The sequence below is a fragment of the Siphateles boraxobius genome, unplaced genomic scaffold (assembly GCF_051911475.1).
Source record: "Siphateles boraxobius isolate OS27281-9 unplaced genomic scaffold, OSU_SipBor_1 22, whole genome shotgun sequence".
Lineage (NCBI taxonomy): Eukaryota > Metazoa > Chordata > Actinopteri > Cypriniformes > Leuciscidae > Siphateles > Siphateles boraxobius.
In genome coordinates, this window is record NW_027508833.1 from 33,435,243 (window position 1) to 33,451,221 (window position 15,979).

The 15,979-nt window shown below is 37.3% G+C and overlaps 1 protein-coding gene across 1 annotated transcript; it reads right to left on the reverse strand.

The window, feature by feature from the left end:
• Window positions 1-840: 840 nt before the first annotated feature.
• On the reverse strand, window positions 841-9,082 carry g2e3 (G2/M-phase specific E3 ubiquitin protein ligase). Its single transcript, XM_077239741.1, has 14 exons — window positions 8,716-9,082; window positions 8,460-8,557; window positions 7,788-7,889; window positions 7,585-7,709; window positions 6,858-7,020; window positions 6,665-6,771; window positions 5,103-5,219; window positions 4,868-4,992; window positions 4,648-4,756; window positions 3,928-4,229; window positions 3,620-3,801; window positions 3,334-3,506; window positions 1,655-1,866; window positions 841-1,201 (listed from the first exon to the last, which is right to left on the reverse strand). The coding sequence occupies exons 1-14, from the start codon at window positions 8,774-8,776 to the stop codon at window positions 954-956; spliced, it is 2,124 nt and encodes a 707-aa protein (XP_077095856.1). The 5' UTR covers window positions 8,777-9,082; the 3' UTR covers window positions 841-953.
• Between the last annotated feature and the right edge of the window lie 6,897 nt (window positions 9,083-15,979).

Genomic DNA, 15,979 nt, shown 5'->3' on the forward strand with positions numbered 1-15,979 from the left:
AGATGATCAATGGCATGAGTTATTGGGAAATGCTTTGTCTCAAGACTGGTTGAAAAAATACACTATTCGTTAAACATATGCCATCAATTAAAGGTCCACAAACATTTAATAAAGACAAAGGGGGAATCACTGAGGGTAACAAAAGTAAAAAATTTAATAAGTTATGATGAACATAGAGCTGGCAAGTTATCATGCATTCTCAAACTACATCAGGAGAAAAAAATATTAAAAAAACTACTCAAGAACAAATGCATAGCTGCTTTTGTATGATTCTAACATGGCTCTATGGCACAAACAGTAAGGTCATTTAACTCATTAACAACTAATGTTGGGCGAAAAGAACTTGCAATTGCACCATCTTGTGGCTACCAGGAAACTGCAACCTTGTTATTGTGAACTGTTTTTGTATGAAAAAACAAAATCACTGCTAAATAACAATGCTATTCAGAAGAACACAAAACATTATCTACTAAGAGTTTAATCTTTGGAAATGGTACTAACAAAAAAAAGTGTGTGGCTGAAAAATCAGCTCCTAGACCATTTATGAGATTCACATTCAAGTTAATGCATGCACTTATAAGCTTTTTTGAAAATACAAAGAACAGACAATCTTATCACTTCTAAGATTTTATAGTAGAACATGTATTGATTTGTAGTTGATGCCCCAATGGCTCAAAGCAAAGCTGTCAATCATCACTGAAAAGTTAGCAATACCTGGGCTTATCAGGCTACTGAAATAAAATGAGGAGCAACTATGATCAATTAATGCTAATGTGAGTTAGGCTGAAAAATACCCTATATATATATATATATATATATATATATATATATATATATAAATAAACCAAATACTCTTTAACCCCAATAAACAGACTTTAAGCATCGTTGTAGATCACTAGGTAACTGCACACCATGAATCTACTGAAACATCCATTTAGGAATAGATATTTTTTTTAAATGTCCTGCATAACTGAGAATTGACACACTGTGTAATCCAAATGTTTCTTGAAGAGCTCATAAGAGGGTAGTATGGGCAGAATGAGATGATTGGCATCACAGTGGCTCTGAGGAAAGGCACATGAGGGGTCTGGTGAGCTGAAGAATGAAATAGACGGAGTGGGTTTGAATCCAATGGACGGAACAAAATCTGCAGCAGTGGCGAATGTTAGGATGTCCTCAAGTGATGCTGCACACCGACCCTCTGGAAAACGAGAAAAGGGTTAAGATCATGCTAAAAACAGCTTGATTTCTAACACATCTTAAAGTCCCCGTAAACCGGAAGAAGCAACAGATTTTACTTCAGTGCTATCACGTATTTCCATGTCGGAATATTGAATTGAGGGCAGGGTTTTATTTTATTGCACCATCTCTCGCTCATAGCAGACTAATGCTTTTGGTTAAGCGTTCCAAACTGACGGAATGCTATTCCAGACCGGAGTAACTTTACCATGACAAAATAAAAAGTTCTGTGTATTATCTTGCACAGTTTAATTGTTCACCTTAAGACCAGTAATGTGTGCTAAAGTAAATACGGTCAATTTGGATTTGATGAGGACTTTAATGTCATATTCTATTATCATAGATTTTATGATATACCTAAGAAACTAAATTCTACCAACATACAATACAATAACATATTTTGTAGCGAACATACCGTCACACTCATGCAGAAACTGTTTCCAATAGTTTATTGTTGTGTTTTCTCTTGCTTGTTGCTCTTTTTCCTCTGAAAAGCGGGCAGTAAAGAGCTTCATGACAGATTCAGCCGTTAGCCTCTCCACAGGCCCACAGAAGACTGAATAGAAAGACTCAGCACACATCTGAACCTGCTCAAACAGTCCTAGGGTCCTCAAACCTTCACGAAATCTAGCAATATAAACAAGCAAATAAGTGAGCATTTACTTACAGAGTGGAAAAAAATTGGTATTGTAAAACATATACGTGTAAACACTACCATTCAAAAGCTTGGGGTTTGTACGCTTGAAAGAAGTCATTTATGCTCACCAAGGGTGCATTTATTTGATAAAAAATACAGTAAAAAAGTAATATTGTGAAATATTCTTACCATTTCAAATAAGTGTTTTCTGTTTTACTAGATTTTAAAATGATCATTTTGACTTCAGAAATCATTCTAATATGTTGATTCGCTACTCAAGAAACATTTCTCATCAATGATGAATACAGTTTTGCTGCTTATTTCTGTGAAAACAGTGATACTAAAGCAATGCAAAAGCAAAACAAAATGCTTTGCTCTCCTCTGCTCTAGCTTGTTTCCAAATCTAGCTTTCTAATACATGTGGTATTGTATACTGCAAATATTGCTGGCTCTATGACATTTTTTTTTTATAATCCATTTTAGGCGTCTGCTAAATTCATAGATGTAAATGAATTTTTTTTGAATCCTAAGATGGATTGAAAGTTCAAAAAGAACAGCATTTATTACAAATAGAAATCTTTTGTAACATTTTAAATGTTTTTGCTTTTTCAATACATTTAAAGCATTCATACTGTAGCGACAAATGACCATCTTGTCAGAGGTGTTTTTAGGGCTATCTGACGCGTGGCTCCAAACAAATGCACTTCCAGTCCAGTACTGCATTTATTTACTTTATTTGTCTCAGTTCTGATGCTCAAACGCATTGCAATCAACAGTTAGCATGTCCTTACATGATCTTGACACGGTCAAAAATTGTTTGCTTCCCTCATTCATTACACCTGACCTGACGTCTTTTGCTCTGTGGTTAAGCCTAGTTCACACTACATGATTTTAAAACGTCGGGCTGAACTGTGCGGTTCACACTACATGACTTGCTCTTGAGAAATCAGGAGTGTTCAAGATGTTGAGCAGTTCACACCACACGACACAGAATCACGTATTTACCCGGTGACCTTAACTCATGCCTTGCTGTGATTGGCTGTTGCTCATGACATCAGTGAGATTGAGTTGTGCAACAGCTCTGGATATCTAGCATGCTAGATATTTTTCTAGGCTCGGCGACACGTTTGCGAGGGTCTTTGATGCATTGTTGGCTCTTTCATACTAACAGATTGGCCAGCGTTCATCGGCTGCTAAACCCCCTGCGATTTGCACGCGATAACACCCTGACCTGTCGGCGAGCTCAACGATTTGCAAATCGGGCTTAAAATCATGTAGTGTGAACTAGGCTTTACCTGTATACCAAAATAAAACCCATACTCCACCCAGTGTTTCCCAGTGGAACTACAACAGACATTTAAATAGAGCATAACGGCTCTTACACATACTAAATCAAATATGTATAATTGTTTTATAAATGTTAAAATATATGTAAATACTCATTTTATTGTACCAACCTCTGCAGAGGCAGCTGTAGTCTGATGATCAGGTAGAAATTTAGTACATCCTCCACCAACACGTCCTTTTCAGAGAGTTTGCTGATCTTTCGCCAGCAGCCTGCTGCTTCCAAGTATTGTGATGCTGAATGCATTGCATGTCTCAGCTCCTTCTTTGAGTTTGCTTCTGCAATCTAAAAGTGCATTCAGGGTTTAGCAGGTGTACAACAACCATTTGGTTCATTGTAATCATGTGTCTCAATGCAACAGCAGTTTTAAAGCACAATGTAAGAACAATATAACTCACCTGTCTGATTTTGTTTGCAAAATCAGTGTCTCCGAGGTCTTGTAAAGTAGGCCTGTAGTTTGTGGGGTAATTGAACAGACTACGGTAGAGGGCTGGAGAGAAGAAGCCCACGGGAGGACCTCCGTGAATCAAAGAGAGGGCTAACAGACTGCCGACTTCAAAGTAGAGATCATCCCTCAGAGCTGTTCACACACAACAATTGTTAGTTTTGAAGGTCACCTAAGTTGTCAGGCACTGTATTAGTCAGGAATGGTACATTTTCGAGAAAAGGAAATTAAAACCAGCTTGAATTAAAGAATCTGTTCTACCTTTTGAGTTCAGATCCAGGTTTTTAACTCCATCAGGTCCCTCAAAGATTTCTGACATCTGCAGCTTCGAAACAAGACATCTGAGAAAGCGACGCTGATTCCTAATGTTGTTGTTCAGTTTGTCTTTGGAGAATTTCACAGAAAGTGCGCAGCAGGGATTAAAGTCACTTTGCCGCAGAACCTGCAGAGCTGCTTCCATAACCCCATCATTATCTCCCACTAGCACCTCTGTGGACTCTTGCAGTGATATCTGACAGGCCAGATCCATTAAGACCTCTGGAGAAGTGGCTGGTACACACTGCCTAGAAAACAAGGAATATTTCACATTTTCAGGAAAGGTGCTCAAAATAAAGCAAAAATTATGATTCAATGGATCAGCTTCAGTGTGTGTCTGTGTGTGCACGTTGAAACAGATTCTGCTAGAGTGCTGCAACCCCACGGAATGAATGGATGTTGGGTCTAAGTGTTACTTTGACGGTGGTGAAGAAACTGAATTCAATAATCTAAGTAATACTTTTATTTATTCAGAGTTCTTCCAAAAGCTCAAGGTCACATTACAATCATTGTACAATGGCTAACTAAGGATGGAATGAGCCTGAAATTGTTTCTGTGATAATCAGCTGCACACAGCCTCTATGGTATAATGGTCCCCAGACATGAATTTATAAACAACCCAGAATATTTCCAACTCAACCCAGATTCTATTGATTAGGCAAGTACCTTTTAGTGATGAGTGAAGAGTGAAGGTCAGAGATGTTTTTAAACAGCCTCTTCCTCTCTTGCCTTATAGCCAGTGGTGATTCAACATGGTTTGGCAATTGCACTGACTCTGGCAAAAAACAAACATATAATAAAAGGCAGTTTACAAAAGGTGAAGTATGTAACTTTGGAATAATTCTACAAAATAAGCAGATATTAAACAATAGTTTAGAGAGCTTACTGGTTTCCTCAACAGCAGCTTTACAGTCAACACAAACCCAGTCGGTGTCGTAAAGCCTAATGTTGGAGCACTTTCGATGAGTTCCCCTGGATCCACACAACTTACAACGAACAATTTCAAACAACCTGTGAAGTAAAGGCGTTTGTCATTTTAATGATAGTTAGAATCCTTTTCAAAAAAAACCTGACAATCCATTTCATTGTTTTAGAATGACTGAATACAATGCTGAAATTACCCTGACTGTGAGCTGTGTTTACGACCTTTGTGACTAAGACACTTTACAGCATCACAGTGCTGGTACACTTGCAACAACTCTCCATACGCATTTTCCTCTAGTTCCCATGATGCATCCCTGAAAAATATACAATATATTAACATATACAGTAATGGAAAATGAATAAATATTTATAACTTATTGTCTTGTGATACCAAAATGATGTGGGGGGAAAAAGCATACACACACAAATATATATATATAAATAAATATACATACACACATTCATACTTCACTGCTGGCAGTCCAAGCCAATGAGAATATATTTTTCACTCAAACTTAAAGGGGACCTATTATGCCCCTTTCACAAGATGTAAAATAAGTCTCTGATGTCCCCAGAGTGTGTATGTGAAGTTTTAGCTCAAAATACCCAAAAGATAATTTTCTACAGCATGTTTAAATTGTCACTTTTTGAGGCTCAGAAAACGCACCGTTTTAGTGTGTATCCCTTTAAATGCAAATGAGCAGCTGCTGCCGGCCCAGAGGGCGGAGCCTCACGAGCTCGCAGGACGTGTGTCAGGACAATCTATCATCTCACGGGATGATAATATCAAAACATAAACTCTCAGTATCCGTGTTCATTTCGACCCGGAGTCGGACAATGATGCCCACAGAGCCAGATAATATATGCTGTATGGAGACTGAACAGGTATAGTCCAGTTTAATTACGGTTATAACTTGTTTTTCCATCTTTCTTTTATCCACTATTAGTACAACCCTGTTGTAGCGGACCGCGTCCGAATGTTGTAAAAATATACTGATGAGTTCAATGAAATTTATTGTACATCACACAAAAGATGAAGCGTCAATTTCACTCTAGAAAATCACTGTAAGAGCTGAATAAACACTGTAACGTTATAAGAAGTCAAGTCCGCATTAAAGTATTATCCATAAACTCTCCCCCTCTCCCTTTTCTTTATTATCAACATACACAGCGAAGTACAAAAAACACTCGCTACAACTAACAGTAAACAAATATTATACACACCTTTTCAGGGGGTGCTTAATACACTGGTAAACTGTATATCCGTAAAACAACTCCTATGATCTGTAATAAAGTGCACGCTCTCACTTTCATTACTGCCATGATCAATAATGTTAGGCCTATCGCTCCAGTAAATAAACAGAGCTATGTGGATTAATACATCCAGCTACACGACAACACTTGGGAGACATTCTCGTCAGTGCAGCAAGAATGGCGGATGTGTACAACTCGCTGTGAACTTGATCAGGGCGGTTCTATGTTAGAACGGCAGTGTCTGTCAACACTCGTGGGCGGGGCCTGTGGCTTTAGTGACGTCACTCAAGCCACATCCTGAAAACAGGTCGTTGGGAGACACTGCTTATGATTTATGGGGATTTAAAAAAAAAGGAGTGGGTGGATTTTTATCACTGCTGGGTGGTTGTGTACAGACACTGCTATCACACATTTATGTCCAAACACCATGCAAAAGTGAATTTTGCATAATAGGTGCCCTTTAAATCACTCAAATCAATATTAGAAGGAAATAAATTGTATTTACCGCTCTGGTATATATATTCCCATTCTGAGCATTTCCTGCTGAAACTGGTCCTTGTTATTGCATAGTGTGCATTTGTAGAAAAACATGGCAGCACTGTGTGCATAATGCTGGAACATAATAGTTAAGAAACAGACTTAAATTTCTAATTCCAGATCTTCATCTTTTGATATGTTTGAATTTGTGGCACAATTACCTGTACACAATCCCTGTGAAACCAGCTTCCATGACACGCAGGACACTTGAGGACATTGTAGGAGAGGACAGGTTCAATGGGCTCAAGACAGACAGAGCAGGAGAGGGGCAGACTGGGGCTGGAGATGCAGGACTGACTAGGTGCATGTTTTTTACAGAAAGACCTGCAAATAATTGCCATCATCAATACCAAATTGAGAAGCCTGAAGAATTAAATTATTGGAAAAATTTAAGGAAATTACACTAACATTCAAAAGTGTGGTGTCATTAATATGAAATATTGAAAGAAATTGATTTTGCTTTAGTCAAGACATTTATAATGTTATAAAAGATCACAGGTCCTACAAAAAAGATCACCAAATCAGCATATTTGAAGGATTTATGAAGGATCATGTGACACTGAAGACTGGAATAATAAAGTGGTGCAGGGGTAAAATATATTTTTAACAACTACTATAACTGAAACTTAAAGAGCTTAGTGATGGTGACGCTGAAGTCATGCAACTGTGGTGAAGTTTGTTAATAGCCTATGTTTAGCTTTTGACTTCTAGAACTATTATTTACACTTCAAACATGATAAAAGTTGCCTGCACCACTTTATGGCTGCTGTGCTGAGCAAAAGAGACTACTTACATTTTTTTTTAAATTATATATATATATATATTTTTTAAACCAAACTTTTGAACTTTTTTTTAACTCAAATTTTGCATATCACAAGAGACACTTACGGAAACAAGTCAGTAAACTGGAAAATAAACTCCTGCTCTACTCCACAAGGCATGTGGATCATTTGCCGACAGCTTTTGATGGAACACCCCACTGATGCACCGACCTTTTTGCAGTGCATGCACCTCTGCAAGTCAAGCAATGATATAGAATCACATTTCTGCAGTGTTAAATGGAACACGTCAACAGTCAAATGTGTATTTACCAGCCTCGAAGATCTACGGATCTCCTTTTTTATGTCATCCACGAGAAAGCCATGGACATCTTCATCCTCCTCTCCTCTCTGACATATTCCACTGGACATCAGCTGTAAAATTATATAGAAGAATAATTGACTCACTTTTATGCATGAATTATGATTTTGGTGATGCCTTCTACAATTCCTCTACATAATACAAAAATAAAGCTGTTAACTAGATTTAGAAGTTAACAACTTTCCTGTTTGAAAACAGTCTGAATTAAATACAATAAGCAGGGTGTGATATTCTACATTACCATAAGAGATTCGTGGCTGACACAGAACATGTAGAAATAACCAAGTATATTTGTGATCATCAAGGGTAGATTATTTTTGATTATTAAACTGGGGTAGTGGCAGGAGTAAAATTTAATAGATTAAAAAAACAACAACAAAAAATTAACAATAAGAGATAAAGACAGTTTTTGTGGAAAATGAATAGATACGATTTTAGTCTAAATGAAAAAAGAGACTCCAAAATGAAAAGTATTGCACAAATACACACAATCAACGTCTGAAAAAGGTAAGAGACGTCGATGGCCATGGTTGCAATAAGAGCTGTCAGTAGACACTTCACTCAGACAACTGTAAAACTCAAAGACTAAAGTTAAATGTAATTTGGCGATTTCTCATGCTCACCAGACAGAAGTAGTGGACAGTCAGGTTGTGCTGTTGGAGGGTGATCTTCTCTCCATACTTCTCTGGAATGTTGTCGCACCTTTTACAAAGACTACAAACTAAATGACAGACACTAAATTCAGTGGACGAGATTGTGAAGATATATTCTGCTATAACGTTAACGTTATAACACTTAGGTACTTATCTGATTGTTGTTATTATCATGACTAAGAAATTCTTTGCCACGTAAGTTAAACTTGGAAGAAAAGCAACTTACTGAGGTCTTTGTCGTCCTTAATCTGTTTTATTTCAGTAGTCTCCTCTTTCATCGCTTTCATTATTGTGTAGCTGTTATTAGGCAGCGTCCATGAAGTAAAACTTTACGAAATATTAAAATGGCGATTTAAAGAGCTTTTTAATTAGCGTTCTGTTGCTACTGGCTTGGCTAGTTCAGTAACCGCCATTAGACCCACTTTTCACGACCTTCATCTAATTTTTCACTCCTTAAGATATAAACACATACTCCTATGTAGTCGGGTTTTTAATACAAGTATATTATAGTAATTTGTGTGTGTGTGTAAATAGCATGATACAAATTCAAAATTCCCTCTGGCCGTGGAAATCCGCCTCTGCTTGCGTTTGGTTGGTTGAATTCAAATCAAAACTGAGATTTCCTGTGGGAGGGTCTCTGTGGTGCGGTAGTCACGCAGTACGCAGCTTCCGTTTATTCTACACAATAAAAGTAAACTACACAATAAAAGTAAGAGTTTTTAAAAAAAAAAAATTTAAGAGAAGTTTTTGAAGTTTGATTTTGTGGAAATATGGTTTATGAGGTATAAGTCCCACATTGACAGTAAGTGATAGCTCTACATTGTGTGGTTATGTTGGCTATTTCAGATCAATTATTTAAAACTTTCTGATTGTTTAATATTTTTTAATAGTCATAGATCACAGAAACCACAAACTTTGGTAATATTTATAAAAACATGATGTTCTGTTAACATGAGATGCAACAGTAGCGCTGCCTTAAACTTTGCAGTCGCCATGACATTTTTTATTCTTTAATTTTTATTTAAAATGTAATATTTTATTAATTTTGTTTATATATTAATAATTTAACTATTTGTTTCATTAGTTTTTCAGCATTATTTCTGCAATTGTAACCCCCTGTAAATGCAGTTATTCTACCTGTGCAGCATTAAATGCCCCTATGTAAATGCACCTTTTTGTGTCATATGCTGCTTCAGATGCAGCTTTTGTGCCAGCTTTGGGGGGAACGAAAAAAAACCCACCATATATATAACCATATAAAATCTCCATATATCATTTACAAATAATTATGTGAGAAGAACATTGGGCTTATCAAGTCACTAGTGTTAGTTTCTTATGACCATTTTTGCCATGCCATTTGAAATTTCCAGTATTTGTTTTATGTAACCACTGCTTTTCACCTAATGTTTGCTGCTTTAAACCACCTGATTTTGAAGTTGATACTTCATCAGTATCACTAACCAGTAGGTGGTAGTAGATCAAAACAGTTCAAAATGCTGTCCGCTTGAGATCTAGCTCCCTTTTCTGAATCTGACATGGATCTCATCTCCTGAAGATCCTTATCTTATGATGTCTACACAAGAACAAGGCATAGTTTGGAGAACCATCTTTTCAGTAAAACGTCAAAAGGTTCAATATTAATTGTGCACATTTTCTAAAAGCGTACCCGTTTTTCATAGACTATGTTTAGAATATTGATTTGTAGACATTAATAATTCATTTTAATTAGCAATATCTGTACATTTGCATTCATTTTTTTACAATTATTTTTTAGACTTTTCTAAACTAATTTTGTGTGGACTTGCTTTAAAGTATTGTGAAATATTACAGTTTACTGTCACATGGTAGATTTTGAGCAAATCTGACCACTAACTGCTGCTGTGTTATGTCAGGATGTCATCTGGAAAACTGCATTTGTTTTGTAGGGTGAGTCTACTAACTCATTGGCCTCTGTAATAAGAACAGATTAATACATCTGGTACAATACTTTTTTTTAGAGATTTCTCCTACTCCAGCAAGCGCACACACATATTTCCCCCCATTAAGCCGGCATTCAGTCACTGGATGCACCTGTAAACTAACCTGTGTTGCCCTGGCTGGCAGTCACAACATCTTCATAGATTCACTGGAGTGGATTAAAACAAATAAGTGCTGGACTGCATGTCAGTTTTTCCAGTGCTTCAGTCCTGCCATGAGACCCAGATCAAGGTCTTGACTTGCTTATTGTTTGACAACACTTACAAGGAGGTCCTTGAATGCTCTTTTGACTTGAGATTTAAGATTACAGGCAATGATTTTCCTCTCTTCACGAAATTCCAGAGGGAGACCAAACAACTCCCTCAATTTTCGAGACACAGTGCTTCCTCCCCCAGTGTCCAATGCTTCTCAGAGTTTGCATTATCCAAGCTAATTTAGCCAATTATGCACAGGTGTGATGCTAATTCTCCTCTCACATACCAAGCTCCCAACAGTAAAAATAGTATAATTATACAGCTGTCCCTGTTTTCATTCCAAGCCACTGCAACAGCCTCTGCCTCACAAAAAAAACAGCGTTTCAGTAAAGGTTATCTTGAAGAATCTGCCACGACTTTATCCCCTTTCTACCGTTCATCTTTGTGAAACAGGTGCGAGACTGTATCACGCTCCATATGAAATGTAATATTGTTTTTTTATTGACATCTGTTGTTCCAAGAGCAACCTTTAACATCATGGAATATTTCTACTGCACAAAAAGTTCTTTTATAGTGGGAAAAGGTTCTTTAGATTATTAAAATGGCTTACACTTTAGCTCGATAGTATCCTTTAGACATTCTACTAACTAACTTTGCAACTACATGTCAACTATCTCATTAATTTTTAACATGTCAAATACATTTCATTAGAGTATTAGACTGTTAGCTTAAAGATTGTAGAATAACGTGACATACTTGCAAAGTTACTTAATAGCTGCGTTCCAATCCAGAGGCTGCATCCTTTAAAGAATGCAGACTTCGAAGACCACGAAGGTTGGAACGAGTGTTGTTAAATGGGATGGTCTAGCCTACGGAGGATTTGTCGCCTAGCAACTGTGACAGCTGCCATTGATGAGTGACAGTAACCTTTGTACTAGACTTTTTTGAAAGTTATATTAAACTGTATGAAAACAAACACTGTCTGAGGTTACAAACTTTCTAAATATGTCCACCATGGTCCATTATATAATAAAGAGTATAAACTATATATAATTGTAGCAAGGTATGTCAACATTTGAATTACTTTAAAAAAGTTTTTTTTTTCTTTTACATTTGTGTATTAGATATTTGAGTATGTTGAAACCCAATTCTTGCATTTAAAAGTGGAGAGCAAAGAATTCTGGGGTATAGGCAAAGCTGCAAAGGATTCATCTATTGCATCCTTCATTTCACGGTAGATGAAGGAGCCTTCATCACGCAGCAATGATGCAATCGGCCTTTGAATATACCCTTTGAAGGATGCAGCCAATGAATTGGGATGCAGCAATAGTCAGTAGATTGTCTGTTGGGGCACCATCAAAATAAATTAGTAGATATTAAGCAGACAGTCTAATACTCTAATGACCGATAGTTGACATGTATTTGCAAAGTTACCATAGTAGAATGTCTAAAGTGGACTATCAAAATTAAAATGTTCTTCACAAAAAAATGGTTCATAAGAGGTTCACTGAAAGGTCCTTTAGGGAACCCAAAATGGTTCTTCTATGGCATCATTACGAAAACCCCCTATTGGAACCTTTATTTTTAAGAGCGTAGGCGCACGAATATGTAAATAGTAGTTCAATGTGTCTTCTAAATTCACAGTTAGAGAGGAAAGCCATTTATAAAACAATGTTTGATGGGAGTTTTAACCCAAGTGTTCAAATGTTCGTCATGAATGTGCATCCTAAGACTTTCCAAAGAGGTGTAATGCATTCCTGATCCCACACTCCTACACACCTCTGAAAAGCCCCAGACTCTCTTTTTTTGATAGTGATAGAGCTTACACCGGGGACAGCAACCTTTTCATTATATTCTGTCACTTTTGATACATTTAACCGACATGACCACCAACCCAGATGAAGAGCTCTCTCCTCCAGACAAAAAAAACCCTCGCTATTATTATCAGGCTATGTAAGAGCTGCAAACTAGTCCTTGAAATTGATGGCTGAGGAACACGGTCCCCTGAAAGAAGTCAAATTAAATGATCATGGTCCCTAGTTAGCTGCCCTTTCAATATACAAATTTCTGTAGGGAATAGGATTGATTCTGACCCCACTCTCGAGGCTTCCTGGTGCACATGTATAACAGCTTGTGATATCTCATCTCGTGTGGCTTGAGGAAATTGCTGTCTACACAGGCCAAATAATTCTGTCTCTTTGACCTGTGGTTCAGGGAAGTCTAATTATCAGCTTCAGCGCTGGGCTCACCGGGGTCCCCGAGCCGTCTTAAAGGCACTGGGCTGTCACCCTTTCTGTCTCCCCTCCCAAAATGAAAATTGAGTTGTCTGCAGAGTGATAAAATGTGTCTGCTAATCAGACATGTGAAAAGATCCAGGGCGAGAGTGGCACTAAGGCATGAGAGAATTGCAGATTTCTTTCCTCCCGTCTGTCAGATTGTCTAAAGTTTTGCTAACATATATAATCACTTGAAAACATTCTTTTGGAAATATGCGCCATTTCATAGATGCTCCTTAGTCTTGTTAGCATGACTTTGTAAGTTGCTGGAGTTATTTAATGATTTTACTACATTTAATGCCATTCATCCAGTCTTGTAGTTATTTACCAAGCTGAATAATGTCTATTTGAGCATTATTGTTCATCCAAACAAATTATTAATCATTATGTGTGATATAATTTGACACTCTGCAAAGGTAAAACGCTGTCGTACCAGTAAGACACAGTCCTTCATTTAGGAATAGAGGAAAAACAAATAAGTGTGTGTGTGTGTGTGTGTGTGTGTGTTTATGTGTGTGTGTGTGTGTGTGTGTGAGGGATATGGGATGGGGGGGGGGGGGGTCTCTTTTTTTCATCACCCTCAGGTCACAGGGTTCACTATTGGGTGGAGCCTTTTTCACTCAGAGGCATGCTGGGATATCAATAACCTCAATGTTTCACCACACAATCGCTCTGAAAACAAACACAGAGGTTGGACCGCCATCACCAGGACCTACACTACAGCACCACGTCTCTGGACACAGGTAACACCTTTCACCCAGCATTCCCTCACTTTATAGCTGCAACAACTAACCTAAAAACTCCTCCACTGCTGGGTCGGCGTTATTTACTTCTTTGTTTCTTTTTTTAAATACCGCTTGTGTCGTTTGAATGTACAAAATGATTAATTCACGTTGTTGCATGCAAGAGCTGGATCTTTCTGTGAACATTATTCTGCTGCCGGGTCTGAAAAGGTTGAGCTGAAAAATGGTCTCATTTAAGAGCATTTCAATTCAACCTTTGAACCTAGCGAAGATGATTGGGATGTTTGCTTCCTTTCCCGATTCTGCCAACTAACATAATTCGAGATCGACTTTTCCTGTTGCTCTTATGACTCAACAAAACAAGAAAAATAACTTTTGAAACCACGTCTCTTAGTTTCACATTGCATTGCTTTGGTGAAATCTAATTTGAGAGAAAATGGCAACCCAGCTGTTCTTTTGATAGAGAATCACCAAAACATGGGTTCTTTCAGTGCAACATGCATAGTCCATCCTCATCTACACATCAATGAGCCTTTCTCTTGTCTGCAAGGCTATAATTAAGGCTCTGTGCTGTGCTAGGGGTAATTTATCCTCCTTCTCTGGCTCTGTGCTGAAATCAGGTAGCAGGGCATGATTGCAGTGGATGGGGCGTTGCGCTTTGCACAATGTTGCCGCTTTGTGTTCTTCGAGCATGTGGAGCACATGTGGATGAGCTCCCATTAAATATACAAATTTATTATGAAAACAAAAGGGGTTAATTGTCCACATATTTGTGTGCCGTGTAAATGATTTCTACGGGAAAAAAATGTGTTTCATAGCAACCGTCTCTGGATAGAAGGTCGTGTATTTTGTTGCTGTAGAGTGGTTCTATGAAGGTTACGGTGCGCTATCAGAGAGACATCAGACCAATGACCAGTTTAAATGACCAGATATATAACATTTCACTGCAAAGCATTTGAGAAAATGAAAGAAAAAGTAATTCACTCAAGGTTTTTATATGCAACTGCATCGCCATTGAGGTTTAAGCAGCAGACCAAAGAAAGTGAGATCATTCATCTCCTCCATAATTAATTGCTTTATCTAGTCAATTAGGCATGCATGTTAGCACCTGCACATTCCCTGAAGACAAAGGAGATAATTTTTTTCCAAAGGCAATGTTAGCTTACTCCTTTTAGCTTTAATTTGTTACAATTTGAGCTTTAATATTTTGTCAAAATGTCTAAATTAAAAGACCAGACTAATTTTAATAGCATGAAGTGTCAGGACCGTGCTTATGAAATATACAGGGAATGAAGATTCTTAAAGTAAAATATATAATAAATCAAAAATCCTGATTCAGAAATCCTTAACATACAGTGTAGTGCATTCAGAGTCTTGTTTGTCCAATAAAATGACTATTATAAATGCAAAAATATGACAACAGTTATCCAATATCACGTTCAACAGTTAGTATACTGATAAATGATAGTAAACAAATGATTTATTTATTTATCTATTTGTTATATATATTTAAAATATAATAATATAAAATGTCGCTAAAACGAAGATTTTTGTAAAGCACATGGCCCAAAATAATGTTGAACCATGTTATTTATCATTATGAATGATAAAATCTGATCAATCCCGGTGCTCTCGCAAATAAAATGCATCTCTTCATGTTCTGTTTGCTTTTATATGACTAACTATTCACTGTCTGTCTGCATTGAGACTCTGAGAATGTTCGTGTACAAAGAACAGTTCAGGCCCAGCAAAGATCACAAAGCCGCACGGCCCAGCAACTGCAGGACAAGGGTTAACTCATTATTAAAGAGATTAGCCAATGTTATTAAATACATATTTTAGAGTACATATGTGGATTTCCTCAGATTAAGTGGTTGACTCTTAAGTGGTTGTAGTGTCTCTCTCCAGCAGGGAAGCTGGGATTTCGAGGATGTCAAGACCTGGATTAACCGTACCATGAGGAAGATTTTTACCAACAGTAAACCAGCCATCCCTCTCCTCAATCGTCTATTTCTTCTGGGAATCTAGGATATGGGCCAGTGTACATCTCACAAAAAGCAAAAGGGAAATTGGTAATATTTAATGATCATATAGGAGTTGTCCTATATGAGTGAAAGACACATACAGAGCAAGTGAATAAGAATGATGGAGATATGTTTTTCTATGTGTTTAACCAATTAAAGATTCAACATGGCAGACTCAACTCTTTATTTCAACCATTGTGATTAGTCAGAAACATTCTAGTTGTTTGCATTCTAAACAATCCGTCTCTCACCAGATGGCTCAGGATATGTTCAGAA